Consider the following 22703-nt stretch of genomic DNA (forward strand, 5'->3'; position numbering starts at 1 on the left):
TAATTTCCACTTGAGGCACTTTTTTGCAAATGTAAGGAAAAACTGTAAAGAAACTATCTAAAACAAATCTGATCTCCTGGGGCAAAAAGCTTAAAATGCCAGTGCTGGATAGAGAAGTCTCAATTCTGGTATATAACCTCTTGCTTCTGGTTAAGTACAACTGATATATATTGAATAGCACTAGATCTGTATAAGGGAGCATACTTCAAAGATGACTTCTCAATGGCCCTCTGGTGTACACTAGAAAATTGTGAATATGAAACTCACATAATTTTTTCTAATGTTTTGCTACTTAACATTAGCAACACCTTAATTTTTATTTAGGATATCACAGCCTTTTTTCCAATATATTTAATAGAAAGGCATTGATACCAATCAATTATCAAATTATATTTCTAAATATATTTTCCTCTAAAGAAGAAAAGGCACTATACAAATAAAGTGGAAAGCTGTCGAGACATGATTTATTACATAGATTTGGATTTACACAGATAAAATCATGTCCCAAGAAATGCAATATTATATCAGGAATTTGTCATGTTAAAAGCCAGATATAATATGGTTAGTCAGTGTGAAATAAATATTATGCACGAGTCCTGTTTTGGAAATAAACACATTGTTATAATGATTTAAAGACCAGCATTGGGGTGGATGTGATTTAGAAAATTCATAATATATGTATAAACATTTTCACCAAATTGGCCACTCTCTTTTAATCAGCTGATGCTATTATTCAGATACATTTTGTATATTATTGCTGAAAATATTTTTATATTTCAGCACATGAATTTATGATAAAGTTATTACTTAGACAGAAAAAAAAGAAATAAGCATTATGTGATTAACATCATCCTTAGTTCTATTTCTACAGCTCCTGCATCGTAAAAAGGCTCTTGGCTGTGTCTATGTTTTACCTATGTCAACTGCCACACACAAACATTTATGCCAAATACCTGTGGCCCTAAGGGAACCATTCCTCTTGGAGGGGTCATTCTTTGCATTGGTCCACCCATATTTGGATGTCCTGAAAAAAGACATGAAAATGTAAGATTTCAGTGTGCATGAATGCCAAACAAGGATTAATAGTTTCTCTAACTTATATAAGATAGTGGCATTTCAGGAACCTAACTTAAAACTACATGTAGCTGCTTCACAACAGATAACCCTTTTCTGAAACTACTTAGCATCCTTTCCTGCATCCCCTATCACTAGCTGGGATTCTGCTACTCTCTTAGAACAACTCCACCTTTATGGGTACTCTAGAGGATACCCTAGTGTTGAGTTACTGTTTCTGGTCAGGAGCATCCCTTGGATTTAAGAGAGAGCTAGAGGGGTGGCTAGGTGGTGTAGTGAATAGAGCACTGGCCCTGGAGTCAGGAGGACCTGAGTTCAAATATGGCCTCAGACACTTAACACTTACTAGCTGCGTGACCTTGGGCAAGTCACTTAACCCCCCAAAGCCCTGCTTTTTCCCCTGCAAAACCAAACAGAAAAGAGAGAGAGAGAGAGAGCTAGATTCAAATGATGCCTAGTAGTTGTACAACTAGGTCAAGTGAATTATCTCATCTGGATCTCAGCTTCCTCAGCTGCAGAATGAAGATAATAGCTAAAGTATCCACCATATTGATGTATGAAGGTCAAATGAAATAATGTATGGGAAGTGTTTTGAAAAACACTATACAAATGTCAGTTAATAAAGACAAACAACCCTCAAGTGTTAAGGAGTACACACCTTGTGTTTTTTAATCTAGTAATTTAAATTATTCTGGTTCATTCTGTGGTCATTTCATTGTTTACCAACTTCACTACCAGAAGTGGTCAGAAATAGCAAGCAAGAAGAGGTAAAACTCAATTTATTTAACATTTCTACTTGTTGGTAATTATGATAAAAAGTCTGGGGGATTAAGAGTTTGAAGCAATTACCTACAATGATGCTACTGAATTATCTTTAATTCAATACCCAAGTTATTCCTATCTTCCAAGGATATTTACTATTTTATTTGTTCTTATACACATCTATATTGATAACAGCAATACTTTCTTACCTATATTAGTATAGGCCCTTACAATTTTCAAAGTGATTTCACATATATTATTTATTGAAACTTCTCCACAATCCTTTGAAGTAGGCACATCTGATTATTGTTCCCATCTTACAGAGGAAGAAATTAAGACTGAGAGAAGTTATGACTTGCCCAAAGTCACATGCCTTGTAACTGGCTGAGCAAGGATTCAGAACCCAAGTCTCTTGAGGACTCTTTCCATTTTATTATTTTGTTGTCGTTCAGCCTTTTCCATCCTGTCTGACTCTTCATGACCCCATGTGGGGCATTCTTGGCAGAGACACTGGAGTGGTTTGCCATTTCCATCTCCAGTTCATTTTGCAGATGAAGAAACTGAGGCAAACAGAGGTTAAATGACTTGCCGAGGGTCACCTAGCTAGTAAGGGCCTGAGGCTAGATTTGAACTCAGGAAAAGAAGTCTTCCTGACTCCAGGCCTGGAGTTCTATCCACTGTGCCATCTAGCTGCCCCCTAGCTGCCTTCCGTTTAACTATACTGACTCTATAATGCAAGTCATAATATACCAATTATAGAATGTTAGAAATGGAAGGAATTTTCTAACCCAACTTCCCCAAGGAAGGAAACTAAGACCTAAAGAGATGAAGTGACCTCTCCAAGGTTATAAAGTTATAGTGACATGCCTGGAATTAAAATCCAGGTTTCCTGATAGGTTTCTAGCATATTGCAGTTGAGTAAATTACAAGTGCAAAGGTAACAGATGGTGAAACTTTCAGAAAGGAAATTTACTTGAGAAAATAAAGTATTTCCACTGAGATTCTTAGCATCAGTTTCATAGACGTGCATTTTTAAAGAACTGACCTTGCTGTCGTGTTGGGTCCATTCCACTAGGCAGTAATGGCTGACTTCCTGGGACACCTCCAAGTGCCTAATGTATTTAAAGAGAAACAAAGCATGATGACAGAATTCAACAAGCAACATTATATTTAATACTTAAATTAATTTTAGTATTTCTCAAGAGTCCTCCATCACGTCAATTTCTCAGTATGAGAAAAAACCTCAAATGCATATAAGACCATTTATTGCCTATTACTGATCAAAAGAAGATATATTTCACGACCTTATTCAATGAGTCAAAAACTCTTTGGGCATAAAGAACTGAGAAAGAAATCAATGACTTCAGAAGAATGCTTTTCAAAAAAATTATCTTTTTAATATAATTCTCCACAAATCCTACACAAATGCTTTAGTGTGATCTGAAGGAGACCTTGAAAACTCAAAGGCTGTGTTAATAAAGTACAAGGTCAAGCAAGTTCTACCAGGCTGGAAAAGCTTCAAATTAGTCTTGGCAACAGACTTGTCTGTTTCCTGAGAACCAGCCTTCGTGGCTCAACAAGCCAAGGCTACTTGGCGGTTAATTCTTTGGTTGTGGTAACCCATTAAATAAACTGCCATACTATTGCATTTGGTAAAACTGTATGGAAAGAAAAGGTTAAAAGTACAATATTGGAACAGAGCTAGGCAAAGCCTGGTTGGTATCAGTGTAATACCTCTTTGCAATATTTTCCTCTGTATTCTCTATAGCTCCTGCTTTGCACAGAGTAGGAACTTAATAAGTATTAAGCAAATAACTAATACATACTTAGACAATAATCAAGGCAGCATTATAGCTGGGATATGCCCAAATAAGCTAAGAATTTGGTGCAACTATCCATATAGAGCATAATCTGCCATCTCTGTAGAGCACAAATCCCCAAATCCTCTCAAATTATCTTAAGTTGGATCAACTCCAGTCAAGCTCATCCTTACAACTTTTTTTTTTCCTATTGATACCTTTGGTTTTATATCACTTTCATTTCCCAATATAACCTCCCCTCTCCCCTTCACCCAGAAAGACATTTCACTGCTTGCAGCAGGGAGTTGGAATGCTCTTTGCTCCCCATTGCCACTTCCAGGTTCTTTCTTGACCACCCTGATTCAGTAACATCTCTTTCTTTGAGGTCCATGCAATTCATATCTGTGACCCAATCCGAATCCCGTCAATCTGGTAGTTGTTGTTTATTTAGATCACTTCCATACCTTCCTCAATGGGTTCAGTACCTGGCTCAATTTTTCTTTCTCTCTCCTTATACTAGGGGATTTCAAATGCTCTGTTTAGCATTCAAAACCCTTCACAACCTAGCCCCCTCCTACCTTTCCAGTGTTCTTACGTCTTACTCCCTGACACGTACTCCTCCATCCAGGGGCACTTTTCTCCTAGAGGTTCCACAAACAAGACACTCCATCTCTTGAGTCCAAGGCATCTTTTCTGGCTGTCCCTCCTGCCTGGAACACTCTTGTCCCTCTGCTTAGACTACTGACCTTCCTGGTTTCCTTTAAGGTTTAACTAAAATTCCAAGCCTTGCCTAACCACTCTTAGTTCTAGAACCTTCCCTCTGTTAATCATTTCCTATTTATCCTCTATGCAGGTTGTTTGCACACATTTCTTTACTTGTTATCTTCCCCCACTAGACTTCGAACTCCTTGAGGGTAGGAATGGTCTTTTACCTCTTTTTATATCCCCTGGGCTTAACACAGTACCTGACATATAGAAGACACTTAATAAATGTATATTGAATGACATATCTTATAACAAAGAATATAAAAGAAAGAGGAAAGAGCCAGATTAGAAAAACTAACCAGTACATTACTCAAGTCAAACAGATATGCTCTGTTCTTCTCTACAGTCCTATACCTCTGCAAAGAAGAGAGGTAGATGCATTCATACCTCCTTTCTTTGTGCCAAGTTTGTTCATTAAATTTGCACAGCATTCAGACTTGATTTCTATTTTTGTTTCTATTTACATTTACCCTAGTTACTTTGTAAACTTTTCCTGATTTTACTAACTTCACTCTGTACTGGATTGTAGAATTCTTCCCATGCCTCTATGCTTTCTTCATATTCATCATTTCTTATGGTGTAGTAATATTCTATTGCATCTCTATTTGGTTAGACAGTCCCAGCTGATGGACATAGATTTTTCTCCCAGGTCTTTGCTTCCACAGAAAGTAGTACTACAAATATGTTGGTGTCTATTGGACCTTTCTGTCTATCCTACACCTCCTTGGGGGGGGGGGTTTGTCTAGAAATGGAATCTCTGAGTAAAGTGGTATGAACTTTTTAGCTACTTTCTTAGCAAAATTCCAGGTTGCTTTCCAAAGTGGTCAAATTAAATCACAGTTATCAAGTGTGTTATTAGTATGCCTGTTTTCACACACAAACCCTCTAAAACTGACTTCCCATTTTTTTTGTCGTCTTTGCCAACGTGTAGGGTGTGATAAATACTTATTCCCCTCCTTCCCAAGTCGTGAACACTGTGTATCCTACAGTTAAATAGTTATTTCTTTAAAGAATGTTTAGCTGGAAAACTTGTCTTTTTATTAGTAAAATTCTGTATTATTAGTAAATTTACTAATAAAATTAGTAAAAATTCTGAATTATTAAACAATTTATAGTTTTGCTACTTTTGTACTTGAGTTATGTATAAAGTACATAGGATAATGAGGTCTATTTGCAAATAAACATATCAAAACTTATGGATATAAATGAGTATTGTCTCCTTGAAAGACTAAAACATGTATTGCAAAATGATGTCACAGAGCCCAGAATATTTTTGGGACGTCAAAAATTAAAACATTCTTTAAAATGTAGTGGAAAAAAGTTCATTCTTCTCAGGGGAATGGATATGATATTTTGAAATAGCTGGAAGTTATTTGGATACAAGTTCAGTAAAAAAAAAAATTGTTTCAATGGAATCTAGATGACCACCATGGTGAAGAAATCCTAGACCTCAGTTCATTTCTTTTGTGTCATACTGAATCTTTCAAACATGGCAGTTTCATTGTAACCCTGATTTCCAGTCAAGCTGCAACATCTTTCATGAGAATCTCCTAAATGTTGGAGAGAGTGCTGACGTGATGCTGCATAAGTGCCTTGAGGGGAAGTGTTTGTAGAAGAGTTTTGGAGAGGAGGGACTTGAGTTCTTATTCAAAAAAGACATGGGGTTCCAGACTCTATTCAGGAATATATCCAGATAGGAGAAGGAGAAAGGCTTTCTTAAAGATAAGTAGGTAATTCTGTTCCTCAACATGTCCTTGATTTTCAGCTTGCTTCCTGAAGGACTTTTAGGAATTTCCCCTTTGGTAAGACTAGGGACTCTCTCTTGGTCTGAGCTGAGATCTTACTCCCAGTGGGAAAACAGATTTAGTCTTGTGCATTTTCTGGTATAATCTAATCTGTAAATTTTTCTTATTTTTGTCTCTTATTTGCTTAGATCTTTTGTGAAACTAGATTTGGGGATTAAGGGGTCAAGAAAGTGGGTATAAGCTTAATATACCTTCCCCTCTTTAAGAGAAAGTTACTAGGAAAACTAGTGGCTTTTTGTTCTGAACCAATCAGACCCCTATACCAGCAATATTTTGCAATTGGGGGTGGGGAGAGGGCAGACAGATATAATTCTAGTCTGGTACCCTGATCTCAATGGAGAACCGAGCACCCATCTTCATCATCCTTTCTGTTGCTCCCCTCAAGGCAGACGTCACAATCTCCCTTAGAGAGGAATGAGCAAGATCCCAGAGGTATCTGTCAATGCTTTCCATGAGCTGTGTTTTGACATGCTATGTGGATATACATAACATACATAGGCAGCACACACCTTATATCTAAATGATCAGCCTGATTAACTGTTGAGCATTGATGAATTGCATGATGCCATCAATATCAAAGAAAAAATCATAAATACTTTCAGTTGTGATTTTGACATACACATTCTCTTGGAAATTTCAGAGAATTATAGATAATTTTTGGCATTGACACTGTTTCTGGGTCATTCTGGAAACACTTTATTTCATTACTGGTTACTACCTCAAAAATAATAAGAAGTAAGTCAAGTCTTTGCTCTTTCTATTCATAGCTAAAATGCCTGATACAATCATTTTAAGCATACTTCAAGTTCAAGTATTCTTTTAAGTCTATTTTTAAAAATCTAAATTTGTCTTTATAATTTTTTTAATCATCCATGTGACCTCACCAAAACTTTGACCTTCGTAACATTTTCCTTATGCCCACAGATGAATGGACAGACTCTCTATCCCTAGTCATGGACCTATAGTTTACTTTCAAAAAAGCATTTTGTGAACCAAAACAGTTTAAAATGTTGTCTCATTGGAAGATTTAACTTCATAGAAGATCTAATGTAAATCATTTGCTCTAAATCTCCAAACACTCATTTTATGTTTTATCACAGAGCAACATGAGTTTCTATTCATTACTTATTGAAATAAGGTCATAATCTTTCAGTGGGCATTCAAGTGTAACACTATAAAAATCAGGTTGTTTTAAGCATAGAAAGGTATATTTAGTGACCCCTAAGGTCTACTTTTCCCCCTCTTTTTTGGGCTTAAGGATTATTTTTAGATGAAAAGTTTTGTGCCTATCCCCTAGTTAGGAAAATTCCTAACACCTGGGAAGACGTTGGGCTGTCTGTATAATCTCACATTTCTAGTTTGTAGTACATCTCTAGTTTACTCCTAGCTTCTTTGTAGATGAGACAAAATTCAGCTTACTATTTGTTTGGTAACAAAAATTAGGTCATATTATGCTGGTAATGAAAAACAGATTATATTATAGTATCTGAGAAAAGACAGGCAACGGAAGGGTAACTTGGGGAAAGAATTGCCCTTGAATGTCCTTCAGCTTAGGTCCTCTGCTCTAAAATGCTATAGAGCTAATGATTCTCCTTGATGTTTTCTTTATTGCCACAACTCAGTCCTCCCTCTGTTCCTCACATATATACTGGGGATGCTGGCTCGCTCCAGCCTGTTAAATGCAAATGCTTACAATCTCTCCCTCCATTCTGAGAAAACTTCCTTTTATACAGACTCCTTAGGGTGTGATTCAGTCTCTCATAGACTTTGATTCAAGGAGTGTACAGGTTGGGTTCACAGTTGGTTCTGTTTGAGTCAATCAAAAAGTTTACCTCGGAGTGGCTAGGTGGCACAGTGAATAGAGCACCAGCCCTGGAGTCAGGAGGATCTGAGTTCAAATCCGGCCTCAGACACTTTAACACTTACTAGCCGTGTGACCTTGGGCAAGTCGCTTAACCCCAATTGCCCTACCCCCCTCCAAAAAAAAAGCAAAAAAAAAGTTTCCCTCAGTAGGCTAGCAGTGCTAAAGTGGGAGGAGTTTCAACCTCACCCTTACACTCCTCCTTCCCAATTTTAATATTTGCTATTCTCAGCCAACCTAAGTGTAGTTTATTTGGAAAAGGTCAAATTGTGGATAGCTGTATAGTGACTTGAGGATGGTCTGCATTATCTGATTTGAAGAACAAGAACAGTTTGTAACAAATCCAGTAATTAATATTCTTCTCTTTCCACAAAAATCTAATTCCTACTGTAGCAGAAAAAACTGTTTTGTAGTTCTGATCCCTAGATAGCTTAAAGTTAAACACACACACACACACACACACACATACACACACGCACACACGCACGCACGCATTCCTCAACAATGTGGCCACAACATACTTTTTCAGTTTTATTTTCCACTAACTTCAAACTGACCTATTAGCTGACAAAAGTTGATTTCTTGTCTTATATCCTATTGTGATACTTCCTGAGGGGTTATGATTATTTCTGCTCCATCTATGAGTACTGCACTGAGATACTGTTCTATGGATAAATTTTCTTCTGAAGTGCCAGGTGGGGCATTTCCATCGAGGGAGTCAATCTCTCCCAAGCCACATCGTGAAGAAACTGCTCGCTCCTACCATGTCTTGGGGTCCCTGCCAGATATCGGCATCATCAGGACTAGAAATCAAGAAGTCTACTGAAATCCTCCCAAGATTTTCTTTAGCACATGGTAGAGACCATCCAGTACTTCTCTGATGAAACTCTTCTCTCTCTAGTGTAGTGTATTTTGGGAACTGATGGTCCACCTACATCAAGATCCAGCAAAGCCACCTGTTTACTGTTACTTTCTGTGAGACAGGGAATAAGGGGAGAGGTACTGCAGCCAACATCATCTTTCCCAGACAAGACCAAGATTTTCTATTCCACAGTACTCCTTTTTTGTTTGATTTCCTCTATTGCTGGGTCAGTGGTGGCACTGAACTTGGAGGCACACAGCCCCCGGTTAAGAGACCCTGATGGAGGTTCCTCTGCCTACTTGAGCACCACCAGTCCCAGGGCAGTCTGGGGAATTCTCCAATTCCACCACCTTCCTTTCAATATATGTTTCTTGATAGTGATTACCATTAAGTCAACAAGAACTTTTTAAGTGCCTGCTATATGCTAAGCACTCTCCTAGGCACTGAGGAAGCCAGAGCAAAGAATAAAACAATCTCAATCCCCAAGAGTTTGTTATAATGCTTTAAAATATTATACCCTGCATAGCAGATTTTATTTAATTACTGCCAGACTTGTTGCAAAATGAAGTAGGCTTAATACAGTATTTTTCTCTTCATTCATTTCTTCTTTAATAAGATTATCAGGAGAAAAGTTATGAAATATACAGAAATAAACAGTATAGTCAGACCGTAAGGAGATTTCTCGGGGAGAAAAAAGCTACTATTTTATATGCAGATTTCCTATTTTCCTTTGGGGTAGCGAGCTGGATATACAGTGCACCTAAATATATATATATATATATGTATATATATATATATATACACATACATATATATATTTTTTTATTTGCTAACATCTGCAAAGAACATTACCATGGTACAAAGGCTTCAGGTTAATGAGATATTTTATGTTCTCTGAAGCTTTGGGAGAAGCAACGGGTCCAAAAATCAAATCCAGATGTCTTGTGCAACTAAGATTTAAATGGGGCAAGAGCTCACAGGACTGGATGAAAGACTTCATTTTATTTGGTGTGGGAAGGAAGAGAAAAGTACTATTTTTCAGACATGTGTGATTTGTTATTACTTCTTCCCCATACCATTAAGGTCCTATATACAGTACTTACAACTTCAAGTCATGAGGAAACGAGATTTTTTTTTTAATCTGATTCCATGGGATTTCAAATAATAATTTTAAACACATGTAATCATAACGTAAATAATTTAGGCGCATTTTATAACAAATTGCTATTTATATAGCTGAAATGTATACTTAGTGTTTAAATATTTCAATAATATATATTATTTAAGTACTCTAAGGACAACCACTAAAGTAACTGAAAAACAATAAGCTAAGAGAATTCAATGATAGAAGGGGCTATTTTGAACTGGCAAAGGAACAAAACTTCCTTCTCTAATCATTGGTCACTAATTTTTATAAATCCTAAGTACACTCAAATAGTTATGAATCCAGGCACTAAGCAGTCCAATCCTCATGAAAGGCATCTGTTTCTAGAAATCCGATTCTCTCTATTTTCAACTGCAAAATACAGTGCCTCTAATTTACCAAGAGCAGAATGTACTTGCATTTATACTGTAGAAGTCTTTATTGCACTATGGCTTCCTGGTGGCTTTAACATTTTAAATTAAGGTGACGTGCTGAAAAAAGGTACAAGATTACCAGTAAAGGACATGGCTGTTAAATGGAACTTAACTCTGAATAAGGTATTCAAATCACGTACAGTGAAGGAAGTGCAACTATATGGTTTGTTAAAGTTACATGTTTCTCACTTGCTCTGGGATTGGAAAATCTGGCTGATTGTGTTTATTTTCTTTGTGAGACTAAAGTGCCTTAAACGTTTCTTTCACACAGATGCCTACTTTTCCTATCTGAGTGGAAGGTATGACACTGAAGAAAGAATCATTTTTAGAACAATTACTCCTCAGCAGTATTTACATTTAGAATGCTAAAAGCCTAGTCCTCTCACTGAGCATATGTGGGTAGAAAAACAATTCATTTTATATTAATAAATAATAGCCTTACAACATGAGATTGCCTCCAGAGTTGGATGGCAACTTGAGGGTTATAAAGCACAACAGGCAAATGTAAGGTTATTCTAGTACAACCAATGCAGTACACAATCTGAAACTGACTATGCTCATAATGTATAATTTCAATTCACTTAAGTGTTGACAGAGTTTATATGGAAAAAAAAGAATTCTGATAACTCCAAAGAGCTAACAGAACAGTTACATCTTCCTTTGGGTATTCAGAATATCTAATCTTAAATTTTTTTTTGTTTACCTTTTGATTCACAGAATATCCCGGAAGTCATAGTTTTTCAATAGCAACAGCAACAACAATAATATCCTCTAATTGTTCAAATCTTAACTCTATTTGTACTTTATATACATCTCTCAATTTATATATATATATATATATATAATCATATCATCAAATACAAAGAAAACAGTAGGAAGAAAAAATACTGGAGAGTAGAATTTTAATTAGAAGAGATCATTACAGTCCTAGGAAGTATGAAAAAGTCCAAGAATTTTCATTATTCTGAATAAATAACAAGTTCTATTTTTCAGAAAGACCTTTAATCACTTAACTTTCCATTCTCTACAACTGGATTATCATAGGTTATCATAGCATAGAGGACAGAGATCTAGCCTCAAAGTCAGGAAGGTTGAGTTAAGTCCCATGATACATCCTGGTTTTGTGACCTGGACAAGTATGTCACTTGAGCTCTGAGTGCTCTAGACAACCCTCTTTGTTGTTGTTCAGTCATTTCTGACTGTTCATGGCTCCAGTTGGTGTTGTCTTGGCAAAGATACTGAAGTGGTTTGCCATTTCCATCTCCAGCTCCTTTTACAGATGAGGAAACTGAGGTAAAAAGGGTTAAGTGACTTGCCCAGGGTCACATAGCTAGTAAATGTCTGAGACCAGATTTGAACTTGGGAAGATGAATCTTCCTGACTTCGGATCCAGCACTTTATCTGTCTCACCACCTAGCTGCCTTTGATAGACTGGGTAAAGACCTGCTGAGGTAACGGAAGTTTCCTATGCCAATGAAAACGTAAATCCATTCCCTATCTCTATCCTATCTCTCAAGTTAACAAGTATGTGTGTGTGTGTAACAAGTCTTTACTACATCAGGCATTTTTGCTAAGGACTGGAGATACCATAACAAAGGAAGGAGATATGTGGAACAAAAACAGTTCCTGCCCTCAAAGGACCTTACATGTTAATGGGGGAGACAACATGGAAATAATGAGGTCCACATAAGATATATGCTGAGTAGATAGAAGCCAGTTGGAGAGGGGAAGGCATTAGCAGCTGGGATATCAGGAGACAGAGCCAGAAGGTAGAAGTGGTGGGACAGAACATTCCAGGCAAATGGGGAGAGGCTGTGAAGAAGGGGATGGTGGTCCCAGAAACTGCAAGTGAGCCAGAGTATCAGTAATTGTAGAGAGTGTGGAATGGGACACAGTGTAAAAAGCCTGGAGAAATTGGAAGGTGTCAGATTAGGAGGAGCTTTAAATATCTCTAAACATTCTTGTTAAGAGTACCTGACTCAGAGTCAGGGATGGCTTTCTGCAATAGGACAAAGTCCAAGTATTCTCTCCTGATCCTGAGTTTGACATTTTTATATCAGCATTTTTTGCCTAAGATACTTCATGGCATTCCTCTTTCCACACTATGGTGGCTACTACAGCTTCATCCTTTTCATTGCAAATATTTTATTACTTCCCAGCTCTTTACCTTCCCTAATATACAGTACTTACATCCTCTAACACCTATATAAAATAGTACCATTTTTGTGCATCTACACACAAACTATGGGGAAAATCCTCAAGAGAAACTTGGGTGGAAGATGGGCTTAATCAATTGCAGCTATGAATTCTTCCAGTTTTTGCTCATCTTAAAGATGAGCATTATGGATTCATAATGACCTGCTACAGTCACTAGGTATTTAACATTTTATTATTCAGTCTCTTGGTAGGAATATTTTTGACAATGCAATAAAACTATATTAATTCAAAAGCCAATCTAAATTAATAAAAACAACTGAATTATAGAATATTTAAGAGAATATTATTAAATTTTTATTGTTCCAAATACATATGTAATAATGCCAACTTAATATTAACCATAAAGGTTCAACCAATCCCACTTTAATGACTATGTGATTCATTTGTAATTATTATATTAGTTGCATGTAAGACAATCCTAGGAAAGTGCATGAAAATTGTTCACTCTCTTAAGGAGGGCAAATATTATTCCCCTATACGATCCGGTTTATACTACTAATTTGCCTAAGAAACCTTTTCTCTCAGTAGTACAGAAGTAAAATGTTACAAATATTGAATTAGTAGAATCTGAATTAACAAAGTTTCAGTGACTATGAGAAAAAATAACAAGGAAGAGCCTGTCACATGCATTATAAACCAAACATAAATGGGGACAAGGTGCCGTCATTTTTAGCACACTTCACTTGAGGAGGTGAAATGTATCCAGGCTTAAAGAGTCACCAACACTCTTGTCATGCAAAAATGTCAGGCTACTCTGACTGAAGATTTATGAAACATCTCTCTGCATCAGCTTTGTCCAATATTTAAAAATAGTCATTTCACAGGCTGTTCTGGTACAGTCATTTCATCGTGTTTGACTCTTCATGACTCCATTGTGAGTTTTCTTGACAAGATAGTGGAGTGGTTTGCCATTTCCTTCTCCAACTAATTTTATGGAGGAGGAATATGAGGAAAACAGAGTTAAGTGACTTGCCCAGGGTCACACAACTAGTATGTGTTTGAGGCCTAATTTGAACTCAGGACTTCCTGATTCCAGGCCAGCTGCTCTGTACCACTGTGCCACCCAGCTGCCCTATTCTACAACTATCGGAAAGGGGTTGCTAGTGCAAAGGGTGATAAAATGTATCACATCTGACCCTTTGACCCAGAAATACCACTTCTAGGACTGTATCCCAAAGAGATCATAAAAATGGGAAAAGGTCCCACACATACAAATATTTTTATAGCAGCTCTCTTTGTGGTGGTCAAGAACTGGAAATTGAGGGGATGCCCATCAATTGGGGAATGGCTGAACAAGCTGTGGTATATGAATGTAATGGAATACTATTGTGCTATAAGAAATGATAAACAGGCAGACTTCAGAAAAATCTGGAAAGATTTATATGAACTGATGCTGAGTGAAGTGAGCAGAACCAGGAGAACATTGTATACAGTAACAGCCACAATATGGGATGACTGATTTTGATAGACTTAGTCCTTCTCAGTAATACAAGGACTTCAAACATTTCCAAAGGATTTATGATGGAGAATGCCATCCACATCCAGAGAAAGAACTATGGAATCTGAATGCAGAGTGAAGCGGACTATTTTCTTTAGTTTTGTTTTTTCATCCTCATGGTTTCTCCAATTTGTTATAATTCTTCTATATAACATAACTAATGTATGTTTAATAGGAAAGTATATGTAAAGCCTATATCAGATTACATACCGTCTTGGGGGGGGATTTAAAACTTATTCAAGTAAATGTTGAAAACTAAAAATAAATAAGTTAAAATTTTTAAAAGGTTGCTACTTGTTGACTAAATAGACGAAATTAACTATTACAGACATTCCTCTGACATAAGGCTAAATAATTTTCAGTTTACTGAGATAAGGGGGAACATTTTTAGGCTCGAGAGGTAGTATTTAAAATGATTACATAGCTGGATTATACAGGCCCTCTTGTAGCTAAGCATGGAAAAAGTTCACTGGTGGAGTCCCTTTGTGGTCTCCAAAAACAACAGGGTTGAGGACAAAGGAGCCTGTGGAAATTATCAAAAGGGTTGCTTGCCCACAAAGTGTTAGTGCAGTTTTAAGATTTAAAAGCTTATCTGCCAATTGGGAGAGTAAGTTAAAAACTTGAAATTGCCCTAAGACTTTTGAGACACCCTATATTTTCCCTCACTTTAGAGCCATCATCGTCCATGAAGCTATCATTGCAGAGTCATGAAGGGCTCTCTAAGGTACCTTGCCCTTGCTGTAGATAATCTGAATGTTCCTCTTTTTAGTGTAATTTCAGTTGTGACTAGTACAAAATATAAAATAGGAAGTTGGAAAAATTCTCAGTAAAATTCAGAAACAGAAGTTGAAAAAGTCCCATCCTCTATACAGAAACAATAAAGGCATTTACATAAGTAAGTAGTTTTGAATGTCAATGTATGTGTTCACCCACAGAGGAAATAGGGTTTCCATATGTCAGGATCTGAGGCATCTGTATACTTTCCTTTCCCATTTCATGGCCTGTTCCCTGACTTAGACCATGTTTTTCAATACTGAATCGGGATTATGGAGAGATGCTCCAGTGGCTCTGTGAGCACTGTCAGCCACAGAAAGAGTGAAAGGCTCCAACCCAATTCGTAGTGTAAGCCTTCACCCAGGGTTGGGATTGGGAACTAGCATTTCCTGCTTCTACAATGCCTCAGAGGAAGACTGTCTCCTGTTAGGATTCTGCAAGGACTTCCCAAACATTTCAACCAAAATTAGTGTAGAATGGATTGAAATTTGGTAAAAATACTGTGAGGATTAACATAAAATAATAATTTGGGGTTTAAAATTTGTATTTTGGAGCAGTATTAGGGGTTAAAAGGAAAATGAATTAATGAATTCAACAAACATTTATTAAATGCTTCCCATGTGCCAGGCACTAAGCTAAGTGCTGGTCATTAAAAAAGGGGGAGGGCAGGCAAAAACAGTTCTTCCCCTTAAGGAGCTCACATTCTAGTGATTCTAATGGGGGAGAAAACATGAGAAGTTAGGCTAAGAAAGGAATAAATTAATAATACTATTACAGACACAGAGAGGTTTCCAAATACAATTTGGAAAAAGGTCATCTTTTTTTTTGTACTCACTAGCACTGGGTAGTTCTGTAATTTTTTCCCAAGTGTTTTATGTTTTTATCTTCATAGCTCCGTGAACAAAGGGAACATATCTTACACTTAGTTTGTATTTCCCCATAGCAGTAAGCACATAGTAGGTGATCAGGGAATACTTAATTGACTAAGAAACATTTGGATCCAAAGATGTATGAAATGCCACAAGAAGTCAGAGGCTACATAGTTTTGTGCTGGGTGAGGGTTCAGTGCTTAGAATGGTCAATATTTCCTACCTGGTTCCTGTGCCTGTGGAAGCTTAGTAAGACTGCTTTCCTGAACTTTCAAGAGAGAGGCTCTTGTCTCCCTTTGTCCCACTTCAGAGAAGAAACAAATAGCCTCTGTTTCCTCTCAGTTTACTGTGTGACAAAAATTCTTTTACCTGGCTTCTGAGCTAGAACTAAGTTTGCATATAAGTGTCTAGCAACTGATATCTTACTCTTTTCTCCAGCTGGAAGAGCGATCGGGGTCCAACAAATGTCATCAGTAGCAAAGTCTGTCATGGCTGCAACGACCCTAAGGAATGATCTGCTTGACCCAGCCTAGCTAAGCAAGGGAGCACCTTGTCCACTGGTTATGCCACATGCAGAAGTGAACTTTGAAGAAGGAGAAATGTGTTCATGGAACAGAAGGTTCCACCTAAAGTGCAGCCACCAATATAAGTCCACTCTTTCCAGGGACTGAGTGTGATTCCTAGTGTGGGAAGGAGAGGATTATTATTATTTTTGGTCCCTGAAATATCTCCTCAGTAAATAGCCCTTGGTAAAAGCTAATTAATGTCAGGTTGATTGTTATTGGGCAGATGCTAACTGCTTAAGCTATATTATGGAGGGAGAAGGGAATGAATGCACTGGATGGGGGCTTGTGAGCAATAGTTTTAGATGTCATAACCCTTTAGGATTAACTGAGGGGGAAGTAAGAGCTTCCTTCTGTAGATCTGATTTGCCAACTGAGAGAGTGAGCCTAGAGCCTGCACATCAATATATGTCAAGAATTTGGAGGGCTCATTGGAAGACTAGCAATCTAGCTGTAGACCAATTGAGATAAAAAGTCTTAGTTAATTATATGGTTATAATTGATCTAAAATCGAAATTATGAACTTAAATGTAAGTAACATGAAAATAAATGACAAAAATTAGGTTAATGGTGATTTTTAACAACATTCACTATACCAAGGTTTGAACTGGAAATACTTAACTAACATTTACCCACTTTTTCAGAATGGTGTAATGAAAGGAACAGTCAGAAGACACACGACGGCTTTGTCACTAACTGTGTAATCTCGGGTTAATCTCTCTGGCACTCACAAATCTCCTCATTCACAGAATCAGGGAAATGGACTAGGTAATCTCTAAAGTCCTTGCAGCTTTAAATTCTATGATTTTTATGACGAAAAATTATGTAATGAAGAAAAAAAGTGTAAGGAACTTAGGGATCACAGTAGAGTACTGAAAAGTACAGACATAAATTGTTTATATTTCCAAAAAATTCAGATTTTTTACTGAATTATAATGCAAATTTATATTTCATAGAGGCCTTACCTGGTTAGGTATTCTCAGTGGTGGTCTTGGACCTCCAGGGTACCGAGGTGACATGAAAGGCTATTAAAGAAAAGAAAGCATATAATACTGCTGTGAAATCAAAAAATCTAAGGGTTATATTTTAAAGATATTTATCATATTATTTTTATATACTGCTACCTCTTGTAAAATAAAACCTCTTGAAGAAATTAGTATCATGTCACCTAAGGAGATATGCTTTGAAATTTTTACTGAAGAATATGTGAACTCTGACTTTACCCTTAGTATTACACAGGAATTAAAATACTCATTATCATTAATGGAGAAGCACAGGGTGTATATGTGTATGTGTGTGCATGCACACATATGTGGGTGCACATGTGTATGTGCGCACACGCAGGCTATAATGCATTACAAAGAAGGAATTACATAATGGTACACAATATGTAGGATATCACTAAATATATGTTCAAAAAAGGAAACGGTCCTATAGTGAGAGTATGGCATAACTGATACACAGCCCATTTTCCACTTAGTATCCTGGAGATGTCACAAAAACTCAAAGAAGAGACTAAACACCTGTGTAGTCAACATTTCATGGGAAAAGACACGATCAAGGGTTGTATAGGATGAGCAGACACAGGTGGATTGTAATCGACATCATTAGCAGGAATATGCCTATCAATAACATCAGGGATCCTTGGGAGTCACTGAATGTTTGTTAATGATCATAGAAATAAAGCTAATTTAGGGCAAATTTTCTGGTTTAGAGGCAAGACTTGAACCCAGCTCTTCCTTGCCCCCCTAACCAACTCTTTATCCCATTTACCATGCTGCTTCTTATCCACACTGATTGTGTGACCCTAGGCAAGTCATTTCTCAGTGCTCTAGGAAACCCTTAAAGAGTGTATGTATCTGGGATGATGGGGATGTGCACTGATAGGAGTTTCCTCTTGTGGAAGGTCCCGATGCCAATGACATCACAGATCCAGTTCCTCTCACTGTCTTCCTCTGGCTTAGCATTTACACTGATCATAGGATTGTACATTTAGAGCTGGCAGGACCCTTACAAATCATCTAGTCCAACACCTTCGTTTGACAAATCAGAAAACCAAGGCCCAGGGAATGATTTGCCTAAATATCACATGGGTAATAAGTGGCAGAGATGGTGGGATTTATATAATTACTTAGAAAAAACTATCCAATTTTAATTTCATTTTTTACTATATAGGTATATGTGTTTGTGTGTGCACACATACACACACATAAATTTTGTTGTTTTATAAACTTTTTTTTTCCTAAGGCCAGACAGAATTATCAAATATTCCACCGTTATCCTGTATTATTAAGGGTCTGACTAATCAGCAAAAGGAAATTTTAAATTAAATGCAAAATTTGGTCCTCTGCTCAAGATTTTGAATTGTTCTTAGTCACTCATTTTACATGTGCAAGAATCATGTTTTTAGTCTTATACTCAAGTCCCTGCCTGATGTCTCAAGGTAGCACACAGGCCTGGGTTTGGGAAGGCTGGGGCAGCAGAGAAGTCCCTACCAAACTAGAAAGGTTTCAAGGTACAAGCTGGTACCTGTCAGAAGGAGCAGTCAAGCTAAATCCAGAGGAACTGCAGAGATGTGACTGCAGGGTGATGACTTTTTCAGTCATAGAAACTAGTAAATCATCTAGTAAAAGTTGTAGAAAAGTTACAACAGGTCTCTGGGTGGGGAGCACCCACACCTACAAAATTACAGATACTTGAAGTACTTACAAATGAGGGAGCTACCCATAACAAAAAGAAATTATGCAAAGCTCTCTTTTGTTCCCAAAGCAGGAGAGAGCCACAGAAGAAGAAGAGTCATCCTTCCCTGGTTGCCTAATTGCTAAGTACCCTGGAAGGGCTCCCCAATGCAATGGAATGCTCTGCCTTTTCCCAACCACTACCACCTTTCACTGTTCTATTCCCAGGTGATTTCACAATAACTAGCTTGCAACCAATTGCCAATTGCAAGAGAACATTTTATTCTCCCTAGCCACTGATAGTTTTATCATCTGTCCTATTCAAATTATGAAAAAAATTCTGTCCCCAAATTAACTTCCCCCAAGTCAATTTGCAATTTTTATAAAGTTTGTTAGTTAAGGCTTATAGTATTAAGTATTCCTTAACTTTCACATTCATTTGCTCAATGCGAGAAATGTAATCATTTATGAAAATTCATTCTTAAATATCTTATCCTAAGAGTCAATTCTTTTCTGCTCTGTTCATTTATTTCACTGCAGTATAGCAAGATATGGGTCAGAAACAACTCATATTTTTACTTTTTTATTTGCAAAAATGTCTTAGCTTCTTGAAATATTTTGAAATTTAAACAATAAAATATTTGATTTAATGTTTATGTATAGCTGTATAACATCTCTCAAAACGTGTTATTTAAAGCAATTTATTTGCTTAGATTATAACTAAAAAGCAGTTTGGGAACATGGAAAAATAGATCACTAAATAGTACTATATTATTTTTAAAATTTACTGTGAAATACAAAGAAATTACATTAAATGTATTATTCAAAGTCAAAAGTTGAAAAGTTTAGAAGGATCCTAGAACAAAATTTAAAAAAACAAACCATTTTTCAATGTTCCTATCTACAGTTGAAAGATGATTCAGTATTAATTTAATGAAACATTTAAAACGAGAAATTTCTCATCTTAAATATGGCATTGTGGAGTAATGTAATTTAATGGTATTTCCTGTGGCCCTCCTACCTAACCATGAGGTACCATCATGGGATTGCTGGGGTTGGGAGATAGGGACCTTGCATGTGGTGATGGTTGTGAACCCAGCAGGTCCCTAAGGAGTAATAAAAAAGCAACTTGCCTAACTTTTGCAGATCAGCTTTGGGCTTTAGGAGAGTTTCCCCTCACTCTCTTACACTGAAGGAATCACAGATGCCAGTGATCTCCCCCCACCCCCCAACAATGTGAATGGGAATTTGAAGATTTCCCCTGCCCCTTAATAGACCTAGTGGGGAGTTTGAAGACCTCCCCTGCTTTGAAAGTAAACTCTGAGGGGTGGCCAGGTAGCACAGCGAGTAAGAGCACCGGCTCCAGTGTTGAGAACACCTGGAGATCGAATCCCGGGCTCAGACACTTAGCACCCACCCAGAAACACCTGGCCGTGTAACCTTGAGCAAGTTACTTAACCCCAATTGCTTAGGGGCGGCTAGGTGGCTCAGCGAGTAAGAGCACCAGCTCCAGTGTCGGGATGACCTGGATCAAATCCGGGCTCAGATACTCAGCACCACACCCAGAAATAATAACTGGCCATGTAACCTTGAGCAAGTTACTTAACCCCAATTGCTTAAAAAAAAAAAAAGAAAGTAAACTCTGCCCCCTAATAAGGTGACTATAATCACATGGAGCCTGTGGTAGGAGGAGTTTTGCTGGAGGGAAGCAGAGCCCACAGGAAGCTGGTTCAGAGCTAGCCTGACAGTGGGGGACAGAGAAGCTTAGGCAAGGAGACAGAGAGTTTTGTGAGTAAATATTGATCTTGTATTGGTTTGTAGGAAGGCTGAAAGATGGCATGCATGGCTCTCAGTGTTATTACAGCTTCTGAATATCTTTGGTACTATGATGGAAGCGGCTTATTGGTTTTAGGATTGGGTTTTCTGGTGTCTAAATAAATGCTTCAGTTCTATCCTCTATCTTGAGAGTCTGGAGAGTTTGGCATATTTTGCGATCAAATGTCTGTGATACTTATAGTCACAGTCTTTATTGTGATCATGGGTGCTGTAAATATTTCATTGGCGCTACAGCATACTACTTAGTAATTTTTAAACTGGCTGGGAGCTTACAGTCCTCAAATGTGCTACCTTTTTTTGGTGAATGTGAGAGCTTCAACATAATGTTAGGTTTACTTTATTTATAAATGGCTCTGTTATTTGCTATGTAAGATTCTTCCTAGAATTAATGTTCCAACCTCAAAAGTAAAAGAAAAAAAATAGTAGGTAAAATAAGCAAAGACATATAGCTAATTAAGAAATTAGGATATGGCAAATTAATAAAGGTGGCACTATATGAAGTTTATGGTATTCTACAGAATTAAACCACATTCTTGTATGGTGTTTAGTTGTCACTAGATTATAGTCCTGTAGTTAATGGCTATACATATCTTATATCATCAAGACAACAAGCATTACCTCTTAGTTCTCCTAGGTGACTAAATCCAAGTGGCAAAGAAGTTGTTGACTTGTATTGGTAGAATACACCTAGAATCTCCTTGTACTAATGAAATCAGAAGTCTAGTCCTTATTCTATCCCTTCTTGTAAACAACATATTGTTGGGTTTTGCTTTCTAATCTGTTCTGCTACCTTCCTCAATTTAATGAGTGAGTTAATTTCATTTACATACACACAACTTTTAAGCTTGTTTTTCCTTCAAACGAGTTCTGTTCTAATATTTCTTTCCCCTGATACCCACATACCCACCCCTCCCTAGTCTTTAGAAAAAGAATAAAAATGAATCAGTATTTAGCTTTAGTGATTTATCATACTTAACAAAATTCTGATTCCATTATTTCCCCATTTCCTTTTCTCTTAAAGTCAACTCATATTGTTAGATATTGTATTTTTCTCTCTCTGTGTTGTTGCCTACTTTTAGCCTACCTTTCCCAGCCCAGTTCCTTATGTTTGAATAATCTTGTGTGGCATCTGAATTACAAGAAATAGTTATTTCTTCTTCACTCCTTTCCTAGGGTACTATGTAACTTTTCCTTCAGTTTATTTATTGGGCCTAACAGTTTTTTTTTCTTTTTTTAAAGTCCTAGTCATAGTTGGTACACAGTTATTCTGGAGTTTTATATGAGGCTTCCATGATACCATAATTTCTTCACTATATTCAAAGGTTTTTGGTTTTTGTTTGTTTTGCTTAATCATTCCTTCAGTCAGAGTTGGGAAGCCAACAGGGTGTCCTTTTTGCTGTCTATTTTTTTCTTCAGAGACTACATTAAGAACATTAATTCATTCCCCTACCCCCTTTTTTCACTTTCTTCCTTTAAGTTCCTATGGAATGCATCTTAAATATGCATCTCAGTGTTTTTGGAGTAATCAAAGAGATAGCTGGATTCACTTGAAAACTTTCACTCCATTACCTTGCCAGAAATTACTCCACAACAGTTTTACTTATGTAAATTGTCAGGCCGATCTCTTTTGAATGGTCATGAAGTTTACTGAAGAGACTCTAATATGATGGGGTTCAGTGTAATTATCATATTGTCATGGTAAACAGGAACATCTCTAAAACCTTACCATCTATAGGGAATCCTTTCCATAATGCTTTTTCTT

The 22703-nt window shown here is 37.1% G+C and overlaps 1 protein-coding gene and 1 pseudogene across 3 annotated transcripts in view; both read right to left on the bottom strand.

Annotated features, from left to right (window-relative positions):
- The window catches only part of SSBP2 (single stranded DNA binding protein 2), a 423889-nt gene that overhangs the window by 57375 nt on the left and 343811 nt on the right, over positions 1-22703 (bottom strand). For all 3 annotated transcript variants that reach the window (XM_069085038.1, XM_069085037.1, XM_069085039.1), the window contains 3 exons: positions 17393-17452; positions 2882-2948; positions 954-1024 (listed from right to left, as the gene is read on the bottom strand). In XM_069085038.1, the coding sequence (XP_068941139.1) occupies positions 954-1024; positions 2882-2948; positions 17393-17452 (198 nt within the window). The remainder of the gene's footprint in view (positions 1-953; positions 1025-2881; positions 2949-17392; positions 17453-22703) is intronic.
- LOC138158974 (cytosolic Fe-S cluster assembly factor NUBP1 pseudogene) lies at positions 8598-16354 on the bottom strand (annotated as a pseudogene).

This window comes from Petaurus breviceps, unplaced genomic scaffold, assembly GCF_028583685.1.
Source record: "Petaurus breviceps papuanus isolate PSGF00001 unplaced genomic scaffold, PetGlider_PUasm1.0 175, whole genome shotgun sequence".
Taxonomy (NCBI): domain Eukaryota; kingdom Metazoa; phylum Chordata; class Mammalia; order Diprotodontia; family Petauridae; genus Petaurus; species Petaurus breviceps.